The sequence below is a fragment of the Vulpes lagopus genome, chromosome 22 (assembly GCF_018345385.1).
Source record: "Vulpes lagopus strain Blue_001 chromosome 22, ASM1834538v1, whole genome shotgun sequence".
Classification (NCBI taxonomy): Eukaryota; Metazoa; Chordata; class Mammalia; order Carnivora; family Canidae; genus Vulpes; species Vulpes lagopus.
The window spans coordinates 10,776,022-10,796,677 of record NC_054845.1 but is presented as its reverse complement, the minus strand read 5'-3'; the positions used below and the strand labels follow the sequence as shown (position 1 = coordinate 10,796,677).

Genomic DNA, 20,656 nt, shown 5'->3' with positions numbered 1-20,656 from the left:
AAAAATCTTTGCCTAACTCAAGGTTGTTAATATTTTCTTCTTGGGGTGCCTGAGTGGCTCAGTCGATTAGCATTGGACTCTTGTGTTTTGGCTCAGGTCATGATCTCAGGGTAATGAGGTTGAGCCTCATGTTAGGCTTCATGATCAGCGCAGAGTCTGCTAGAAAGTCTCTCTCTCCCTCTGCCCCTCCCTCTGCTTGTGTGTGCACATGTGCACGCTCTCTCAAGTAAATAAAATCTTTTAGAAATTTTTTTCTTCTAAAAGTTTTATAATTTTAGCTCTTATATTTAGTTATGTGATTCATTTTGAGGTACTTTTGTTTTAAAGATTTTATTTATTCATGAGAGACACATGAGAGAGAGTCAGAGACATAGGCAGAGGGAGAAGCAGGCTCCATGCAGGAGGCCTGATGTGGGACTCAATCCCAGGATTCCAGGACCACACCCTGAGCTGAAGGCAGACGCTGAACTACTGAGCCACCCAGGCGTCCCCAATTTGAGGTACTTTTGTATATGGTATGGGTTAAAAATCTGAACTGATCGTTTTGCCTGTGGGTATCCAATTGCCTGAGCAATTTCTTGACACCTTGAATTTTCTTGACACCTTTTTTAAAATTAATTCACCATAAAATGTGATTTTTTTTTTTACTACTGAATTGTATTCTAGTGATCTACTTGTCTCTCCTATGCCAGTACCACACTGTTTTGATTACTATAAATTTCTATTAAGTTGTGAAATCAGAAAGTGTAAGTCTTCCAGTTTTGTTATTTTTAAAAATATTTTGGCTATTCTGGATCTTTAGCCTTTTCATATAAATTTTAGGACTGGTTTGTTAATATTTGCAAAAACCCTACTAAGGTTTTGATAGGAATTGTGTTGAATTTATAGATCAATTTGGGGAGAAATGCCATTTTTAATAATACTGAATCTTCCAATCCATGAACATGGAACATATCTCCATTTATTTAGATCTTCTTTAATTTCTGTCAGCAACGTTTATAGTTTTCAGTGTGTATCTCTTGCATAGGTTTGGTTAAATTTGTTCCTAAGCGTTCTTTTTAATGCTATTGTAAAGATAATTTTTTTATTTTAATTTTTGGATTGTTCATTGCAATTATATAAAAATACAATTGATTTATGTGTTTTGTTCTTGTATCCTGAAACCTTACTGAACTCATTTATTCTGCTAGGGGTTTGGTATGGGGTGTGTGTGTGTGTATTTCTTAAGATTTCTTTTTTTTTTTTTTTTAAGATTTATTTATTTATTTGACAGAGAGAAAAAGAGCACAAGTAGGCAGAGTGGCAGGCAGAGGCAGAGGGAGAGGGAGAAGAAGCAGGCTCTCTGCTGAGCAGAGAACCCAATGCAGGGCTCTGTCTCAGGACTCTGGGAACATTACTTGAGCTGAAGGCAGACGCTTAACCAACGGAGTCATCCAGGCGCCCCTATTTTTAGTTTTTAATTTAATTTCCTTCTATTGAGATTTCATTTCTTCTCAAGTCAGTTTGATAACTTGGTTCTTTCTAGGAATTTTTCTGTTGTATTGAAGTTATCAGATTTGTTGGTATAATGTTCTCTTAGTATTCCCTTAACCTTTTAAATTTCTTTAAGATTACTCTGATATTCCGGGCAGCTCTGGTGGCTCAGCGGTTTAGCGCCGCCTTCAGCCCAGGGCCTGATCCTGGAGACCTGGGATCAAGTCCCACGTTGGGCTACCTGCATGGAGGCTGCTTCTCCCTCTGTCTGTGTCTCTGCCTCTCTCTCTCTCTCTCTTTGTCTCTCATGAATAAATAAAATCTTAAAAAAGATTAATATTCCGTTTCATTTTTTATTTTATAATTTTATATCTCCTTTTTTTCTTGATTAATCTAGTTAAATAACAATTTTGTGTATCTTTTCAGAGGCAGTTTTTGGTTTCGTTGATTTTTCTGTTTTAAAATCTCACTGATTTCTTCTAATGTTTATTATCTTCTTCCTTCTTGATTTGGGTTTATTTGCTCCTCGTTTTCTAATTTTGTAAGGTAGAATTTTAGATTGCTGATTTGAGGGCTTTCTTATTTCCTAATATAGACATTTATAGTTATAAATTTGTCTCTGGGCACTAAATTGGATAAATTTGGATAAGTTGTGTGTTCATTTCATTCAGTTGATAATATTTTTTCAGTTATTTTTTTCTTTTATCTATGGATTATTTTTATTCAATCTTTTTTCACATGCATGTATACTTTTCTTTCTTTTTTAGAGAATTGGGGACTGGTAAAGAGTTAAAAAGGGAAAATATTAATCATTTGGTGCTTTTTTCTCTTGATTTTTAAATTGGAAATACTTCCTCTAAATTTGACATTTTCTTTAACTTTACCTAGGGAACACTGACTATGCCAAATGGAGATTACATTGAAGGTTATTTTAGTGGAGAATGGGGATCTGGTATAAAAATCACAGGAACCTACTTCAAGCCTAGTCTGTATGAGAGTGATAAAGACAGACCCAAAGTTTTGTGAGTAAACCAGTGTTAATTGTGGATTAATTATTAAATGTTTTCAGCTGTCTTGCTTTTATCAACGCTGATTAATATTTTAAATACGGAACAATTTTTTTTAATGCAGAAGAAATTTTTAAAGTCATATTTTAACAAAGTGTAACTTCCTCGTATTGCCAACTGATGCTATTATAGATAGCTAAACCTATTCTCTTGGTTATAGCCTCAGATCATAGATGTTTAAAATAAAAGTTCTACGTGGGAGAGTAATTTTACGGTTAGTGATGCAGATATCCAAATTGATTGAAAGAGAGCATTCTTAAATGGAATCCCTATACAACTTGATTTTGAGAAGTAAAGACCAAGCACACACACACACACACACACACACACACACACACACACGGAGAAGTGTATACTCTGCATATGTGGAGAAGAAAACAAAATCTGTATCTCTAAGTGTGTCATGTTCTTCCTCCATGTTTTTGGCATATATATTTTCCTTTATTGATTCCAGCATTAGTTTTGCTTTGTATTTTGGTAGCTTCTCCAATTCTTTATTCTGTTGGATGCTTGATATATTTTTAGAACCCAGTATATAATGCATTTTATACTTATTATGAGATGTGCAAAGTACAGGAAGTCCTTGTTTTAACAGGAATCAATTTTACAAAATCAATTGTGTGCAAATGTGGAAAGCAGTCAATTCTAATGTGCCTCATACTTAACCATTTTTACACTTTAGTGTCTGATCAACATTAAGTAGCTAAAAGACAGTTCTTTAAAGTTTTCATTCAGTGTTTATAAAATAGAACCACTGCCAGCCTAGGCAGTTTTGTTACAGAACCATTCCTAGTTGTATAATAGAAAGTTTCTGTTCTTCAGGATTTTTGCACGAAAGAAGTGATTAATAAAAGCTTAATGTGACTTCATTAGCAGGAAGCTGGGAAACCTGGCAGTGTCTGCTGATGAAAAGTGGAAAGCAGTATTTGATGAATGTTGGCATCAACTGGGCTGTGAGAACCCAGGCCAAGGGGAAGTTTGGAAAGCATGGGACAATATTGCTGTGGCCCTGACCACCAATCGGCGCCAACACAGAGACAGGTGGGTGAATGCCTGCCTAGCGTAGGGCAGAGTATTATAGGAAGTTGAAACTTGAGAAGTAGTCAAGGCTTGCCGCATTTAACTTAAAAATAGAGTTTAAAAGTCATGATGTACTTCTGTTTCTGGGTAATATGGATAAAGTATGCCTCCCTTTATCTTCTACTGAACTCAACTATAAAATCCAGGGAGAATATATGAACAGCTGTTCTGCAAAGAAAATACCAGCTAGAGTATTGAGGAAGAACACCTGAATTCAAAGTATCATCAGACCAGTTATGAGTTGTTGTTTCTTCCGTAGTGAGTTTTTTAACTTTTTAACTCAGCCTAAACTCAGTATAATCTAAAACCTTGAAGTAAGCACTGTGGTAAATAGAGCTTCAGGAATAACCCTCTGCTTCTGGCTCAAGATGCAAAAAAGAGACTCTTGAAGCTCAGAGTAGAGGAGATATACACTGTGTTCTTTCTCTCGTTTTCCTTCATTTTCTCATGCTCCAGCCTCCAGGTACTTCTGTAGCTGGGGTGACAGTGGCATTTGCTAGAGCAGCCAGGAACAGGAAATACTCCTGGAGGAGTGGAAACTCCTTTCTGTCTTGGATCTTTAGGTTGTCATAGCCAAACCCCATTGCTTTTTTAGCCTCTCTATCCTCCCACCCCTCCATGTGACATGTTCACAGAAGTGGACAGTTTCTGACCTGAGGATCTAACAGGGGATCCAGGAAATGCAAGGGGAGGTAATAGAGAAGAACTCTAGAAAACAACCATGTAAGGTTTATTATGAACCCCTGGGCTCAGCCTAGACTTGCACATGTGTGGGTTTGGTCCTAATTAGCATATCTAACCTAACACTTTGAGGACTGAGCTAATAGGTTGACTTCCACTCAGGTCCCAGACCGACCACTGAGTGATCTGCTCACAGACAGACCTAAATAGGACTGCAAAGACTTTGCAAAGTGAACAGACATTGAAACCACAGCCCACAGAAAGCTGAAACAAATATCAGCCATTTCAGAGGCTCCCGAGAGCGCCGACATGTTCAGTTTTCTGCTAGAGGGACTCACAAGACTCAAAGTCATCCAGATAAGAGTTACTACAGCAACACAGTGAGGATCTACAGCCAGGGCATAAGAGAAGACACAGGCAGAGTCTGGAGGAATTCATGTGCAAGCTTCCCGTACTTTTTCCTTATCTGTGAGGGGTCCCACAGTGCACACTATCCCCCCAGCAGTAAAATACAGCCACACATATACAATCTTTCTGCCCAGGGAAGCCGATAAGGGACTATGTTTTTTATTGAGGGCTGGTCACATAGACACTCTGTGCTTAGCAACTACCAGAATTCCACAGTCCCAGAAGGAAAGCAGATATTGAGAATAAATCACATTGTTAGCCTACTCTGTGGACAGCAAAATACCCTTATTAGTTAAGGAATATTTCATATCACTATAGGGAACTTTTAGGAAGCAGATGTTTACTCTGCTATGCCTGTCAATGTTTTTTTTTTTCTTTTAATTCAATTAACATATAGTGTATTATTAGTTTCAGATTTAAGAGTTCAGGGATTCATCAGTTGCATATAACACCCAGTGCTCATTACATCACATCATGTGCCCTCCTTAGTGCCCATCATTCAGTTACCCCACTGCCCCACACACTCCTCCTCTAGCAATCCTCAGTTTGTTCCTTGTAGTTAAGAGTCTCTTATGGTTTGTGTGTCTCCCTCTCTGATTTTGTCTTTTTTTTTTTTTTTAAGATTTTATTTCTTTATTCATGAGAAACCGAGAGAGAGAGAGAGAGAGAGAGAGAGGTAGAGACACAGGCAGAAGGAGAAGCAGGCTCCATGCAGGGAGCCCAACATGGGACTCGATCCCAGGTCTCCAGGACTCGATGCCCTGGGCCGAAGGTGGTGCTAAACCACTGAGCCACCCAGGCTGCCCTCTGATTTTGTCTTATTTTATTTTTTCCCTCCTTTCCCCTAGCCTATCAATATTCTTCGTAGAATATAAACAAGACCCAAAGTGTCATAATACTAAAAAATGTCCAGAGTATAAACCTAAATTACTTGGCAATCAAAGAACCACCAACTCATTTTGTGAAAGACAATTAATAGATACCAATGACTTCCCAGCATAAATTTTAAATTTTTGACAATTTTAAAGGAGCTATTATAAAAATGCTCAAATGAGCAATCACAAACACCCTTGGAACAACTATTAAAATTGAAAGTATCAGCAAAGAAAAAAGTTGTAAAGAAGATCCAAATCAAAATTTTAGAATTAAGAAATCTAATAACCAAAATAAAATCACTGGGTGAGCTCAGTAACAGAATAAGCAGACAGCAGAAGAGTCAGTGAACTTGAGAATAGAGTAATAGGCGTTATTAAACTGAATAATAAGAAAATACATGGGGAGAAAATAAAGGAACAGAACTCTAAGGACCTGAGAGTTTAATATTTGTGTCCTTGGAATCCCAGAAGGAGAGGAGAAAAATTATGGGGATAAAAAAGTATTTGAAGAAATAATGGTTGAAAACTTGCCAAATGTGGTAAAAGACAAATGTGCAGATTCAAGAAACTGAGCAGACTGCATCCTGAAAAAAAGATACCTGTGTACAAACACCTCATAGTCAAATTGAAAGACAAAATCTGGAAAGCAACTAAAGAAAAAAGAGGCATTACATAGAGGGAAACTGCCCTTCAACTGCTTGCATATTTGTCATCAGCATCCTCTGGAGACCAAAAGGAAGTGGTACAACAATTTTGAAGTACTGAAAGAAAAATTACAGATGTACCTCTTCGTTTCCTTTTTTCTTTTTTTAATTTTTTTTCCCTGTTCTTTACTCTTCTCTATTTTTCTGCTTATTTATTCTTTAATTTGACCAGTAACTCCCACAAACATTGCTTGGCATTTGGACCCAAAGAAACTGATAATCCCTGCTGTATAGAAGGAAGTTTGTTTTTCTTCCCCCTATATTTAGGATAAACAGGAATTATCATGTTTCATTCATGAAGTTCATGATTTTTACCTTACAGTCTTTCTCTTAGTAGAAGAAAGGGAAACTCCTAGGATTGTTTAAAGCTGTGGACTTTCCCTTGTGTGTGATGCAGATGGGCAGCCTTCACTGATAGAGCCTTTCAGTTTAAATATGGAGACTTTGGTCCTTTAGTTAATCTTGGTTAACTGTTGGGTGTTTTCCAAGAAATGGAAGTCAATGAATTTTTATATAATAAGACATGTTGCAACCACAGGGGTCTTATTTATCTACCATAATGTAATAATAACAATTGTGTACCATTGCTAATTGGTTATAATCTAATAACAATGCCAAAAATATCTGTTGCTTATTAAGCATGTGTTTTATCATGGCCTTTTCATCCAAAGCTTCCCTTTACCCACGATGTGCTTACCTCACCACCAGTTGTAGTGTTCTCATTATCTCCTTATTTGAGCTCATTTCTCTTCTTCCTCTGCCCTTTTCGTGTGTTTTCATTTTTCCTTTGGCTTCCATTCTCTTCTGTTCATTTTTCTCATCACTAACAAGTCTGCCACCAATTTTCCCTTCAGGCTAACATTGTAGTATCTCCTTACACCATTGTTGATATTGAAGCAAAATCTTTGTTAATTAATTGTAGTTGGTATGAATTAACATTAAATGGCATTGGGATGACTGTTAGAAAAAATCTAATAGGTCAGTTACCAATTATGAGCTCATTTGGGCTAACATTGTGCTGGATACTCCATTTCATCCTTACTTGATAACAGTATTTCATGCACACATGACAGTTATCTTGCTTTCTTGATAGGAAATACATTATGGGCTTTCTTTTGTCTTGTTACAGTCCGGAGACATTAAGTCGTTCACAGACTCAGACACTAGAGAGTTTGGAATTCATTCCTCAGCATGTTGGTGCTTTCTCGGTAGAGAAATATGATGACATCAAGAAATATTTAATAAAGGTAGAGTCAGAATTACTATGGTCTTGTGAATTAATGATGCAACTACAATATATCATTCATATTTGCTCACAGCTTATTGGTAGGTACTCTAATCTTATTTTTGTTTTCAGAGCATTGCTTTGGTTAATTCTCTGACTACTAAAGCACATTTCCACATGAATATTGCCCTATCATGATGATAGAACTTTTTAAGTTTTATAAAGTGCTCAAGGGGATTCTTAAGAACAAGGGTCAAAGTTTAAGATGGCTTTTTGTTAGCAATATTAGCAAACTAGAGATTGTATAAATAAAGCATGGTGCCCTCGCCCCATGGTTATACTCTTTGCTTTCTTCTCAGACCCTATCATATTAGCTATAAAGTATGATATGCATTGATATGAGGTTGCAGGAAGCAGTATTAAGAGAAATCAAGGGAACTGAAGAGGGACTGTATCAGAGCATAACCAACTGTCATTATTCAGTTTGCTCAAGGGTAATCTCTCCTATTTTTTAATGAAGTTTATAGTTTAATTCTATTTATCACTGTATCCAAAGCTATTTTCCCAAGATGCTAAAAGGATTCTTTGATTAGTATTAGGAACTCCTACTCAATATAATTTGGATGGACTCAACACTTTAAGAAAAACTATAAATATTTGAATTTTCCTGATCCAAAAGTTGACTCCTGCAGTTTTAAAATTATTTATCATTTATGAAATTGTTTTATTATTTATTGGTTGATTGTTTCTGCTGTTAGTCATTGACTGACTTCACTGATCCTCTTCCTGTTCAGGCATGTGACACTCCTCTGCACCCCCTGGGCAGGCTTGTGGAGACACTGGTTGCAGTTTATAGAATGACATATGTGGGTGTGGGAGCCAATCGCCGGTTATTGCAGGAGGCTGTGAAAGAGATTAAATCTTACCTTAAGCGAATTTTCCAGCTGGTGAGGTAGGCGATCTTTCTCATTGAAGTCTGCAAGCTCTGGAGTACTTACTACTTTATACTAATTCTTAGGGTGTCTTCATCCTGAATCTAGAGATTACAACTTTGTGAAGAATCATTCAGATTCCTCTTTATCACAGAAATTATTCACCAAGAAAAGGATTTTGTGCCACAGATTCTTAAGTAGATTAAATAACAAACACGTGGATTTTTACTTTATGCAATAAACACAACAAAGAAAACCATCAACAAAACAAAAAGGCAACCTATCATGTAGAAGAATGTATTGGCAAATGATATATCTGACAAGGAGTTAATATCCAAAATATATAAAGAACTTATATATTCAAAATTAAAAAAAAAAAACACTAGTAATCTGATTTAAAATGGACAGAGGACCAGAATAGACAATTACCCAAAGAAGAGATAGAGACGACTACCAGATACCTGAAAGAATGCTTAACATCATTAATCATCAGGGAACTGTGTGTATTCTCATAGGCTTTCTTTCTAGTGAGGATAGACTAAATAAGATATATAGTATGTCAGCTGATGGTAAGTGTGACAAAGGATAGGGCTGGAGATAAGAAGCTGCTATTTTAAACAGAAGGTTCAGGAGGCCTGACTAATAATAATAAGGTAATATCTGAGCAGAGACTTTGAAAGAGGTGAGAAAGCAAGCAAGTAGAACTTAGAGAATTTCAGGTAGAAAATTTGGAATTTGTGAAATTCAAGATCTTTCATTGAGCTTAAGCCAAGTAAATACTTTAATGAGATCATTATACAAAAATTCATGAATTTGTCCCAGAAAATTTCCTCATATTATTAGCTTCAAAATTGATAGATGCACTCAGAAATGTCTCAGATTTTGAGAGGGCAGTGTAATCCACTAAAAAGACCACTGGGTGGGAGTGTTCCAGCTCTTGATATTCATTAGATGAATATAATAAGTTTTCTTTCTGACCTTTCTAGTTTCCCCAACTATAACATTAGGGGCAGAGGCAGGGGCAAGGTGTCTACAAAAATTAGAGAAGATTGCAAACCTCCTTTAAAGAGTCAAGGTTTGTGTCTAAAAGTAAAGAGGACAATAAACTTGTTTGCATATAAAAAGTCAGAGATAAAATCTAGGGCAAATTCAAAACCTAGGGAAAAAATCCCTAGTAACTTAACAGCTTGATCATTTGGAAAAAATTTTTAGCAACTTGAATTTTTTAAAAAGACTTTATTTATTTATTTGAGAGAGAGAATGAGAGCAGGGGGAGGGGCAGTGAGAAAGGGAGATAGACCAGCAGACTCCTCACTCAGAGTGGAGCCTGAGGTGGGGCTCGATTTCACAACCCTGAGATCATGACTGAAGCTGAAACCAAGAGTCTGCTACTTAACCAATTGAGCCACCCAGACAGCCAGCAACTTCAATTTTTTTTTAATTAAAATTTTACATTATTTAGATTTTCATTTTTTCTTAGTGTTGAATATTTAGTTTCCAACTAATATTTGTTTATGCTGTGAGAATAATGGTCTGTGCTTGAAAAATCAATACAAATTGACTTCAGATGAGATTTGTCCGTAAGAAAAACATACGGATCAGAATTTCTCACTCTTTAATAACTGGACAGAAAAAAAAGCACATGAAGATTTTTAGTGGTATTATTCATTAGCTACACTCTTAATTTTATCCTGTAAGAAGCATCACTTAAGAATCTTAGGGAACTAAAATGTTTAATTGATATAAAGTTTGATTTCATATAAATAGGTGAAATAATATAAATATATTTTTACTCTTTTTTAGCCATTCTAGAGGTATAATTAATTGTGTTTTATATTATTCCTTAGATTCTTATTTCCTGAGCTTCCTGAAGAGGGCAGCACAATTCCTCTTTCTGCTCCTCTGCCAACGGAAAGGAAATCCTTTTGCACTGGGAAGTCAGATTCCAGATCCGAATCACCAGAGCCAGGGTAAATGGAGTTGGGTAGAAATAGTGAAGAAAGAGAGTGGGTGATCCTATCCAAAGAATCCCAGGGAAAAGTTTTCTCAGTTTCCTTATTTTTAAGATAATATAATTGGACTAGGTGATCTCTGAGGTCCCTTTTAGGTTGTATTAAGTTGTATTAGCCAAACCCCATGGAAGTGCAGTCACAAATGAGTGGATGCAAAGGCTGCTGAGCAAAGTAACATCATGCTGATCTAGAATAACCACAGAGAATAATTTTCAAAATGGAAACCAACTATGTTTTCTGTTAGATTTTGAGTTAATGAAAAGTATTCACAGTTGGTCCAAGATAAAACTCTGGGGCCATAGGTAACTTTTTCTTGTTAGCTCCAAATATAAAAGTAGAATAATGCTATAACTGCCTTTTTTTTTTTAATTTTTTTTTAGAGAGAGAGCGCACGCAAAAGAGCATGAGGGGGGTATGAGGGGAGGAAGAGAATCTTAAGCTGACTCCCCGCTAAGTGCAGTATCTTACAACCTTGAGATCATGACCTGAGCCGAATAACTGAGCCACCCAGGCACCCCTGTTATAACATAACTGTGTTTTTACTCAAATGTCCCATCTTTACTTTCAGTTCTAGAAACTGAAGCTCTAGGATTCTGTTTCAACTTCTAGGATTCATTCAACTTGATTTTATTTTTAAAAGATTTTATCTATTTGAGAGAGAGAGTGAACGAGAGTGTGAGCAGTGGGGAAGGGGCGGAGGGAGAGGGAGAAGCGAACTCCCTGCTGAGCAGGGAGCCTGACATGAGGCTTCATCCCAGGACCCTGAGATTATGACTTGAGCCAAAGGCAGGTGCTTAACAGACTGAATCACCCAGGTGCCCTTCTGTATTCAACTTTAATATGACTGTTTTTCCTTCTCCAATATTTTGTAGTTATGTAGTAACAAGTTCTGGGTTACTGCTTCCTGTACTATTACCTCGGCTCTACCCACCACTGTTTATGCTCTATGCCCTGGATAATGATCGTGAGGAAGACATTTACTGGGAGTGTGTTCTACGACTAAATAAGCAGCCAGATATTGCTCTTCTGGGCTTCCTTGGGGTGCAGAGGTAAGTACAATAGTTACGAGTAAAATCAAATGGTTTTAATTTAAAATACAGCATTATCAAGAATTCAGTGTTTTAATATCTAATAGACTATATGATTTGCAGTTTATTCACTTATTTGTGTATCTGTTATTCAGCACAATGTTTAATCTTTGTTTTTGAGAATTTTTGGAGTAGAGTGTAAAACTTGGTTATTCTTCTGAACATGTGTTTTATTTTTGAGTGTATAAAATGTGTGTTTGTATATATATAGATTAGCTATCCTATCTGATATTTTGTAGCTCTTTAAAACAAAATACATGTGTTTACAGTTTCAAAAAATGAATTGTATTTAGTCTTCAATGTTCTTCCTTCCCTTCTCTCTCTTTCTTCCCTATCTGTAATTTCTAATGTGAAAGTTGTAGATGTGCCCTTTGTTGTAGAGCCTTGTCTCCTTATTCCAAGGGAACACATTATGCTTCCTTCCGGTGCCATGATAAAGCTGGTCACCCCAACACCCCAATAATTACATATGTGCTGTCAAAAAAAAGTGAACAAGCCTTAATCAGAAAGTAAATTTTTTCAGTGGAATAATGTAATAGTAAAAATAAGATAAAACTAAGTGAAGGAAAGACTTTGGCCAGTGTTTGTGAATCTGTAATATATAGGGGTATTGTAATATACATTGATGGACCCTTAGGAACATGATAGAAACTCTTAAATGACTTCTGGAAGATTTATTAAAACTTTATCTGTGAAAAAAAAAAAAAAAAACTTTATCTGTGGAACAGTTATTTTAAATGGGGACAGGGAAGGCAAGATAGCCAGCCATCAACTGTTTTTATAGGGATTAATCTATCATAAGTAACAGTTTGTATTAACAGTGTGTGGATTCCATTGTAGGAAATTTTGGCCAGTGACCTTGTCAATCCTTGGAGAGAGTAAAAAGGTATAGTAGATTTTAGTTTCCTCAGCAAATGTGCTTTCTTTGATGTAGGGTATTTGGGATAGCAAAAAATTTCCATTTTACTTTGGTAGAATAGTAGCCGAGTATGAGCTACTCAGAGAACCACACCCTGCCATCAGTATTGTGTATTTTTTACTGTTACTGTAGAAGACCACTTTCTTGGTGACCTTCATAAATTCTTTTTGTAGGTTCTGCCAACCACAAAAGATGCTTGTTTTGCCTCAGCTGTAGAATGTCTACAGCAGATCAGGTAATCTCTGATTTGTTGAAAAATCACATAAATCAAAACAGTAGTTAGTCTGTTCAGATATTAATGAGATCTTCTCATTACCTAAGCCCCCTTCACTCCTAGAAGGTGTCACATTCAGCCTTTTTTGGATACACTTGGTTTACCATTTACGCTACAAGGCCATTGTATTTTCTTTTCTGTTCTTTTTTAAAAGATTTTATTTATTAGAGAGAGAGAGACAACATGAGCTGGGGCGGGGGTTGGGGGTAGGGCAGAGTGAGAGGGAGAAGCAGACTCCCTACCGAGGAGGGAGCATGATGCGGGGCTCGATCCCAGGACCCTGAGATCATGACCTGAGCCAAAGGCAGACACTTAACTGGCTGAGTCACCCAGGCACCCCAAGGCCATTGTATTTTCAAAAGAGGTGGAGAGCTTACCCAGAAATATGTCTATATAATCACATCTTTAGCCAAATGGAAATTAACCAAACTAAATTAGTTAAGAGCATATATTAGGAGAATAAGATCCTACATGGTTAAAGGGGGATAATCTATGATTTAGTGAATTCTCCCATATGAACTATGATAGTTAGAGGCATCTTTTCTCAAAGAACCAAGGAATTACTGTGGCCATCCCTTCTAGCAACTCATTATGCCTGATGTGTCTGACTTAAGACACATAAGTCCCAGGAGGGTTTATTGTCAAACAATTAATATTTAATATTTAATATTAAACAGTTCTATTAAGAAAAGTTATAGGACTTATCTTCTTTTTCTTTTTCTTTTTCTTTTTTTTTTTTTTTTTAATAACAACAGCACAACATTTACCCCGTCAGACAAACTTAAGGTCATCCAGCAGACTTTTGAAGAGATCTCTCAGAGTGTCCTGGCATCACTTCAGGAAGACTTCCTGTGGTCCATGGATGACTTGTTTCCTGTTTTCTTATATGTGGTGCTACGGGCCAGGTGACCAAGCTTTTCAGACTTTATTAAGACTCATTATTTTAATAAATGCTTTTACTGAACTGATGACAGTAGTATGCTCCCTCACTAGAAAAAGCTGTTTCTATTTACCCATTCCACTATGGTGAGCTGTTCTTTATTATCCCACACATAGATTCAGAAGGAAGATGAACATATAAACAGAAATAACTCAGTTTCTTTTTCTCATTGGGACAGGATTAGGAATTTAGGCTCTGAGGTACACCTCATTGAAGATCTAATGGATCCATATTTACAGCATGGGGAACAGGGTATAATGTTCACCACCTTAAAGGTACGTATTTAGGCTTTTTTTTTTTTTAATCTTAAAATCTCTCCTTAACTTACCATATTATAAATCTATAATTAACCATTGTCTTCTTTATACAGAGGTTTAATGTAAACATTAAATGCTTTCAGAGTATGTACTGTTAATACTTTAAAATAATAAAAGTAGAATCAGTTATTCTTCAGAATACTAAAGCAAATTACTCTTCCCTATAAATTGATCATTCAAATTGTTACAAATGGTTATAAAGGTAGACCATCTATATTAATAACTCTAGAAGAGAAGCAGAAAGGATTCTTAGTGTCAAAAAAAAAGTATCCAACACTAGAACTATTGAATGGAAATGAGGTAAAACACAGAAGGCAATATGTATTTAATGAATATGAACTACATCTTCTTCTTTCCCCATGTATTTATCCAGTATGTGACAAATGAGGTTCTGTAATTTGAGTACTCTCTAGGGATTATTGGAAGTAATTTTAGTTCTCCAACTTGATTTTTCTTGGAATTTTAGAATAATTCTGAAGTATATTGGAAGAACAACAAATAGAGAATGGCATAAACACTTCTGGAAAAAAAGGGAGAATAGACCCATTCTTCGAGTTAGTAAAATATTACAAAATTATAATTAAGATAGTATGTAACTGTCACAAGAATGGATGTAACCCCTAACAGAAGGGATAGTCCTCATAAAGGCCGTGTTGTGTTATAATAAAAATTTCACATGTGAAAATGAAAACATCAAACACAAAAATGGAAAAGAGAGGAATTATTTAATAAATGGTTAAAGTATTGGGATAGCTTATTAGCCATTTTGAAGGAGGATGAAATCAGGGTAGAATCATTTGCATTGCAAATTACAGATGCTTTGGGGTTTTTAAGTGTAGAAGAAAGGAAGAGAGAAGGAAAGGCAAATCAAATGAGAAAAAATCTAGAGTTTAATGTCAGGTTTTGGGCTTGGATTAGTTGTTTGAACTTTTTAACTGAAATAACCATTAACATTTTATATTAAATAGATGGAAAAGGGTGGAGGTACTGGGGGAAAACTTGGCCACCAGTGACTTACATTTTTAGTATTTCTGTTATATGAAGAGTATCTCTCAACATATTACCAAGGGAGAAATAATGGATATATGTAGGAAAATGCTCAACCTCACTGAAAATTATAGTACTGCAGATTTAAGCAAGATGCCATTTTGTGCCTACTAAAATAGCGAAGAGCTTTTATCAGCACCACGCTCTAACCAACTGAGCTAACCAGCCAGTTGATAGCGAAGAGCTTTTAAAATTATACCCAAAAAAAAAAAAAATAAAAAAAATAAAATTATACCCAGTGCCTGGTATGGTGAAATCAGGATTATTCCCATATTGCTGATAACAGATTAAATAGTAGTCACCTTTTTGGAAAACTATTGTTGTTAACATCAATAACAACATCAAAAATGTTCTTGGAGTTTGGGTAACCCTACTCCTGGAGACTTATCCTAAGGAATTAAAGAAAACATTATATATGGTTTGGCTGACTGAGGTGTTCTCTGTAGTGTAACTTCTAAACCTGGATACTTTCAGAATCATCTGGGAATGCTTCTTAAAAATTCGTTCCTGGAAATTCTGACTCACTGGGTCCAGAATGATGCTAACTCTTAATATGTAGTTTCTTAAAACATACTAGATGATTCCGATTACAGTTTGTGTACCTTTATAATGCTCAGCATATTCTAAATGTCCACTCAGTAGTGGCTTAGCCGATTAAGGTATTTCTATTTAGTGAAGAATATTTAAAAACTTGGAAGAAGTTTGTTTATTTTAGAATTAGAAGAAAGTAAAAAAAAAAAAAAAAAAAAAAAAGAATTAGAAGAAAGTGTGCAAAATTTTCTGTCTACTAATTACAGCAAAATAGACATTGAGTTAGGGGAACTGGAAGTAAACGGAAAAAAATAAAGCAACTCACTGATTTTGTTAGAGCTACCAGTATTAATCAGATATTTCCTTTCTTTAATCTCCTGTGCATTGCTATGTTTATGTAATGTCTTTCCAAGTAAACTTTAAATTGTTTTGAACTTTTTTTTCAGGCATGTTACTACCAGATCCAGCGTGAGAAGCTTAACTAGGATGCATAACCGCTTGACAACTGGATTATCTGTAGGATGTTTTAGCACCATCTGGCGTCTTCCTGTAGTGGAGAAAAAGAGTGGTGTTGAAATTAGGACGTTGTGTTATCTTAGTGGTTACTTCTGAGCCTTACTAATGATGATAGCCCCGAGCCCAGAAGAAAAAGACATTATGGTTTAAAGGGAGGGTTGAAAAGGAGATAGAATTCAATTAAACCAGTCCCTGGCCTACGTTAAGTCCCCCAAATATCCCACATTTACAGTTTGGAAAAAGGATATCCCTTTCTACAGTAAAGAGTATGCCAGCTACATGAAGTTGTAAGGAAAGTTCTCAGTATAGCTTCTTACCTTAAAGAAGTTAATAAATTTTTTTGAGTTTCGGGTTTGCCTGCAGTTACCCCAGATCCCTTTGCAAAGAGCAGATTGTACTTGAAACTACAGTAGCCACACTCTGCCTTCCTGAATTCCTCGCAGTCATGTGTGCATCATGCTGCTTTGCTGAGGGAGGGGAAAGAGGACCTTCTAAAACTGCAGTTTTAACTTTTTCTAAGCTTTTCCACCAGGGTATTCATGATGGGAGAGGTTCTATGCGGTGACTACCATACCCTAACCCCAAACATGGAACATGTCTAAATAGGAGTCTTCAGCCTCCTGCCTAGAAAGAACATAGGAGTTTTGTTCTTGGATTCCTTTCAGTGCTACAGAGTGAATACACTGGAATTCAAACACTGACTCTGAGCTGCTCTGGAACCCTATTGGTCCGTGCGCAAACGCTGTATTCCAAGGCCTGTGAATGTGAGCCTGAAGATCTTTTGCATGTGGTCTGTATTTTGGAGCAGGACTAAATTCTGGGAACTATGGAAGCAAGGAATTGCATCCATCTTTGATCTAGTGTTCTGGTTCTTCCCTGTACCTCGCACTGAACTCATGGAAGGGAAGAGAAAGGAAATAAGCTTCGACTTTTCCCATCTCAAAAGTATTGTAACACCTCAACATTTTAGTGTTTTGCTTTTTACCTTTTTTTTTAATGTCCTATTGTAAATGGTTGGTTTACACTGTACAAGTAACACTAGTAGCTGTTTTGAATAACATAGGTGCTCTTCCTCATCTCATCTCCTACACACCACGGTGAGCATATGGAGTGTCCTCCAGATTTTGTTGACATCAGCAGATGTTAATCAATTTTAAAAAAGGATCATGGTTTCTGCTCTACTTTATAATCAAGACGTGTTTATTAAAATACTGTTTTGGAATGTTGGCTGTAATGCAACAGCAATTTTCATAATAAAAGACATTCATCTCTATAAGGTTGTTTTATGATTGCAAAGGAAATGACTTAGGGCAACCTAGAAATTTAAAAGAAACCCAGGCTGTTGTTTTTTTTTTTTTAATTAATTTAATTAATTTAATTTATTTATTTTTATTTTTTTGCCCAAATTGTAATCCATGCCTCTTTGTATCGGCCTCAGAGGTCCCTGTAGGGTTTTAGAGATTTCTCTCTTTAAAATAAACAAATTCTATAATTATAGCACCTTTGCTAGCAAAGAAATTGGCTTTCTGATCCTAATACCCCAAGGACAGGAATCTTAAATCTTTATTATTTATTTGAATAAAAGGCATATTTTCATAGTTACTGGTTATTTATTTATTTTATCTCCTGAACAGATTCAGGGAAGGGAAGAGAGAATTTAAAATTCTTGTTGGAAATGCTACCCATTAGATAGCTACCTCCCAATTATTATGTCTTCTCAAGAAGCCTTTCCATGTCACCACTGCTCTCTACCAGAAGGTGGCTGCCCGTTTTTTGTAAAGGAACCAACACTTGATTAATTTATGTTGAACACTTTGCATTTCCATTAGGGATTGTTTTGATTTTAGAATAAACACACAGATTACACATTGGGCTTTTAAAGGCAAATTTACTGAATGTTTTTGACCCCGTAGAGAGACCAGGATAGTTGTAGAAATGAACAAAGACTTGAGACCCATTAGGAAATTCTCAAATGATGGTAGACTCTCAGTTCTAAGAAAAACATGTTTTAACCCATCCTTGTATTGGAGTTTTGAATGGAACTTTCCAGTTACTTTAGGCTCTTGATACCATATTTATACCTTTCGGATAGCATCTTAAAACCATATGTTTTCAAATTCTAAATCTCCAGGCCACTGTCTGTAAATAGAAATAGCTATCACTCATGCAACAGTTTACAGATCTTTCACGTGTGTGGTGAATGCTCATAGCAGCTCTGTGAGGAAAGTGTTAGCTCCACTGATTTTGTAGGTAAGGAGTGGCTGGGATTTGCTCACTGTTAGAGTCGGGACTCTAACCTAGAGCTTCCTTAACTCTAATTCCAGGCCTCCTTCCTACTTCTGCCAGAGATAGCACTTCATAGCTGGGTTATGCATTAAAAGATTGTAAGGTAGGGGTGCCTGGGTGGCTCAGTTGGTTCAACATAACAACTCTTGATTTCTGCTTGGGTCATGATCTCAGGGTTGTGAGATCCAGCCCTGCATCTTAGCAGGGAGTCTACTTGAGACTCTCTATCCCTCTCCCTCTGCTCCTCCCCTTGCTCACACGCATGCTCGTGCTCGCTCTCAAATCTTTTTTCTTAAGATCATAAGATAAAAAATGAGTTGAAAATGAATTTTTTTTAAAGGTTTTATTTATTCGTGAGAGACACAGAGAGAGAGAGAGGCAGAGACACAGGCAGAGTTGGAGAAGCAGGCTCCATGCAGGGAGCTGACATGGGACTCGATCCTGGGTCTCCAGGATCACGTCCTGGACTGAAGGTGGCGCTAAACTGCTGAGCCACCCAAGCTGCCTGAAAACGAAAACTTTTAATAAAATTAGGTGTTTATGATAAAATATGGTGTGCTCAAAATGGTCACAGATGTACCACATTCCCAGCTTGCATCTTCATCAACAGTGGAAAGCAAAGGAAGGCCACCTGCATAATTTTGAGTGAAGGAGCTTGATAGACCTCTAAGCATGGCCATTTGGTCTTTATTACACTCTGCCCTGCTGTGAGCAGTAAGTACCCTTTCATTTTATTCTGGGATATCTACTCCCCAGTGTGCTTCCCACCTACCCCTCACTGCAATATACAATTTTCAAATAAAGCAATTCCAATCTGAGGTAGAGAATGGGTAACTATTAGGTTCAAGACAGTCACTTCGTAGGGAACCTTCCAGAAGGAACTTTTTTACAGGCCTCATTATTAGCTGAAGGGTCTTCCATTCTCACCATAACATGAGACAGTAAGGTGAATTGCTTACTCTCTGGTATCTCACAATTTTTCATTTCATTTAACAATGCTACTGTGGTGTAGGGTGTCATCATGGAATGGTCAACAAAAAAATTTTGGTGTTAACTATGGTGGCATTTTGAGAGAAAATGCCACGGCAAAGGTTGTCTTTAGTCAACCTTTGAAAATTAGACTTCTCAGTGTAAGGAATACTTAAGATTTGTGACAGGGGAAGCTTACAAGTAACTTAGTGGTTAGGCTGGGTTAGGCTTCTGTGGATTAAATCAAAGAGGATGTGCAGAGATTTTAGAACAGTGAGGTGACTTTGGCAGCTAATAGCTCACTAGTATTTTCTACCAAACCTTTTCTCTGGATAGGAGCAGCATTGCATGTATGCAGTCTTGCAGGTAAGAGACTCTGCCAAATGATCCTCATTTACCAGAAGAGATCTATAAATGTCTGTGCTTCTGTCGGTTCTTAATAGCTACAAATAAAATTCTAGGTAATTTAATTCGGATCATTTAGTTTCATTGTAACCCAAGATATACGGAGAATTCTGTGATTTTGAAAGAACAGATTTTGCTTTGGAAAACCATTTCTTAAGTATGGAATAATGAGTTGTCACACAGACTGAGTAAAACTGAACATTTGTCCTAGTCCTGATCAACAGCATTTTGACCCAGAGGAAGCTGGGCCATTACTTACTAAGTTTTCAAGTGCTTTCTCAGGCTTTGTCTAATAGCATTGTTTTGAAAAATGAGCTTAATAGGGGTAGGGGGTATGGCATTTAATAGTAATCACTACATTTTTTAAAATTCGTGGAAGTACTGATTTTTAAAGTAATATTTAGGACAAATTCCTTAGGAGTCCATTAACACTAGTGCAGCTTCTCAGTTAATAAGAACTGGTGATCCTCTGTTACTTAATTAGTCCAGAATTGCATATGGTATTTATTTATTTGCAGCCTCAATCACGAATTCTCATTCTCATGACCGCAGAAATAGGTAAATTCTAACTGACAAAGTTTGTCCAGAAGTCACGAAAAGTCAGGAAGGAGGCGTTATAGTCATTTGCCAGGCACAAGCATTTTTCAGGGCTAGTTCTGGAAACAAGAGGAAAACTTTTGATTAACTTGTTAAGTCTACCAAATACCCCCTTTGAATGTCAGATTCCTCATCTGAAAAACAAAAGTTATTTTTGATATCTCCAAGATCTCAGCCCTTGATTTCAAAGTTTGATAGAGAAGCAGGTTGAAGTCAATATAACCAGACTAAGGAAGAAAGGAAGGGCACAGGCCTCCGGAATCCAGCTGCTCCCAGCTCAAGACTGAAGTCCCAGCAGCTCTTGAACTCC

The 20,656-nt window shown here is 36.6% G+C and overlaps 1 protein-coding gene across 4 annotated transcripts in view; it reads left to right on the top strand.

Annotated features, from left to right (window-relative positions):
• ALS2 (alsin Rho guanine nucleotide exchange factor ALS2) overlaps window positions 1-16,130 on the top strand; it is a 69,548-nt gene extending 53,418 nt beyond the window's left edge. For 3 of the 4 annotated variants that reach the window (XM_041737333.1, XM_041737330.1, XM_041737331.1), the window contains exons 24-34: window positions 2,362-2,495; window positions 3,414-3,581; window positions 7,418-7,535; window positions 8,308-8,465; window positions 10,293-10,415; window positions 11,330-11,506; window positions 12,386-12,431; window positions 12,638-12,699; window positions 13,494-13,643; window positions 13,857-13,953; window positions 16,020-16,130. In XM_041737333.1, coding sequence (XP_041593267.1) covers window positions 2,362-2,495; window positions 3,414-3,581; window positions 7,418-7,535; window positions 8,308-8,465; window positions 10,293-10,415; window positions 11,330-11,506; window positions 12,386-12,431; window positions 12,638-12,699; window positions 13,494-13,643; window positions 13,857-13,953; window positions 16,020-16,058 — 1,272 coding nt within the window. In that variant the 3' untranslated portion in view covers window positions 16,059-16,130. The remainder of the gene's footprint in view (window positions 1-2,361; window positions 2,496-3,413; window positions 3,582-7,417; window positions 7,536-8,307; window positions 8,466-10,292; window positions 10,416-11,329; window positions 11,507-12,385; window positions 12,432-12,637; window positions 12,700-13,493; window positions 13,644-13,856; window positions 13,954-16,019) is intronic. The other variant, XM_041737332.1, reaches the window with a different exon arrangement.
• Window positions 16,131-20,656: the final 4,526 nt, after the last annotated feature.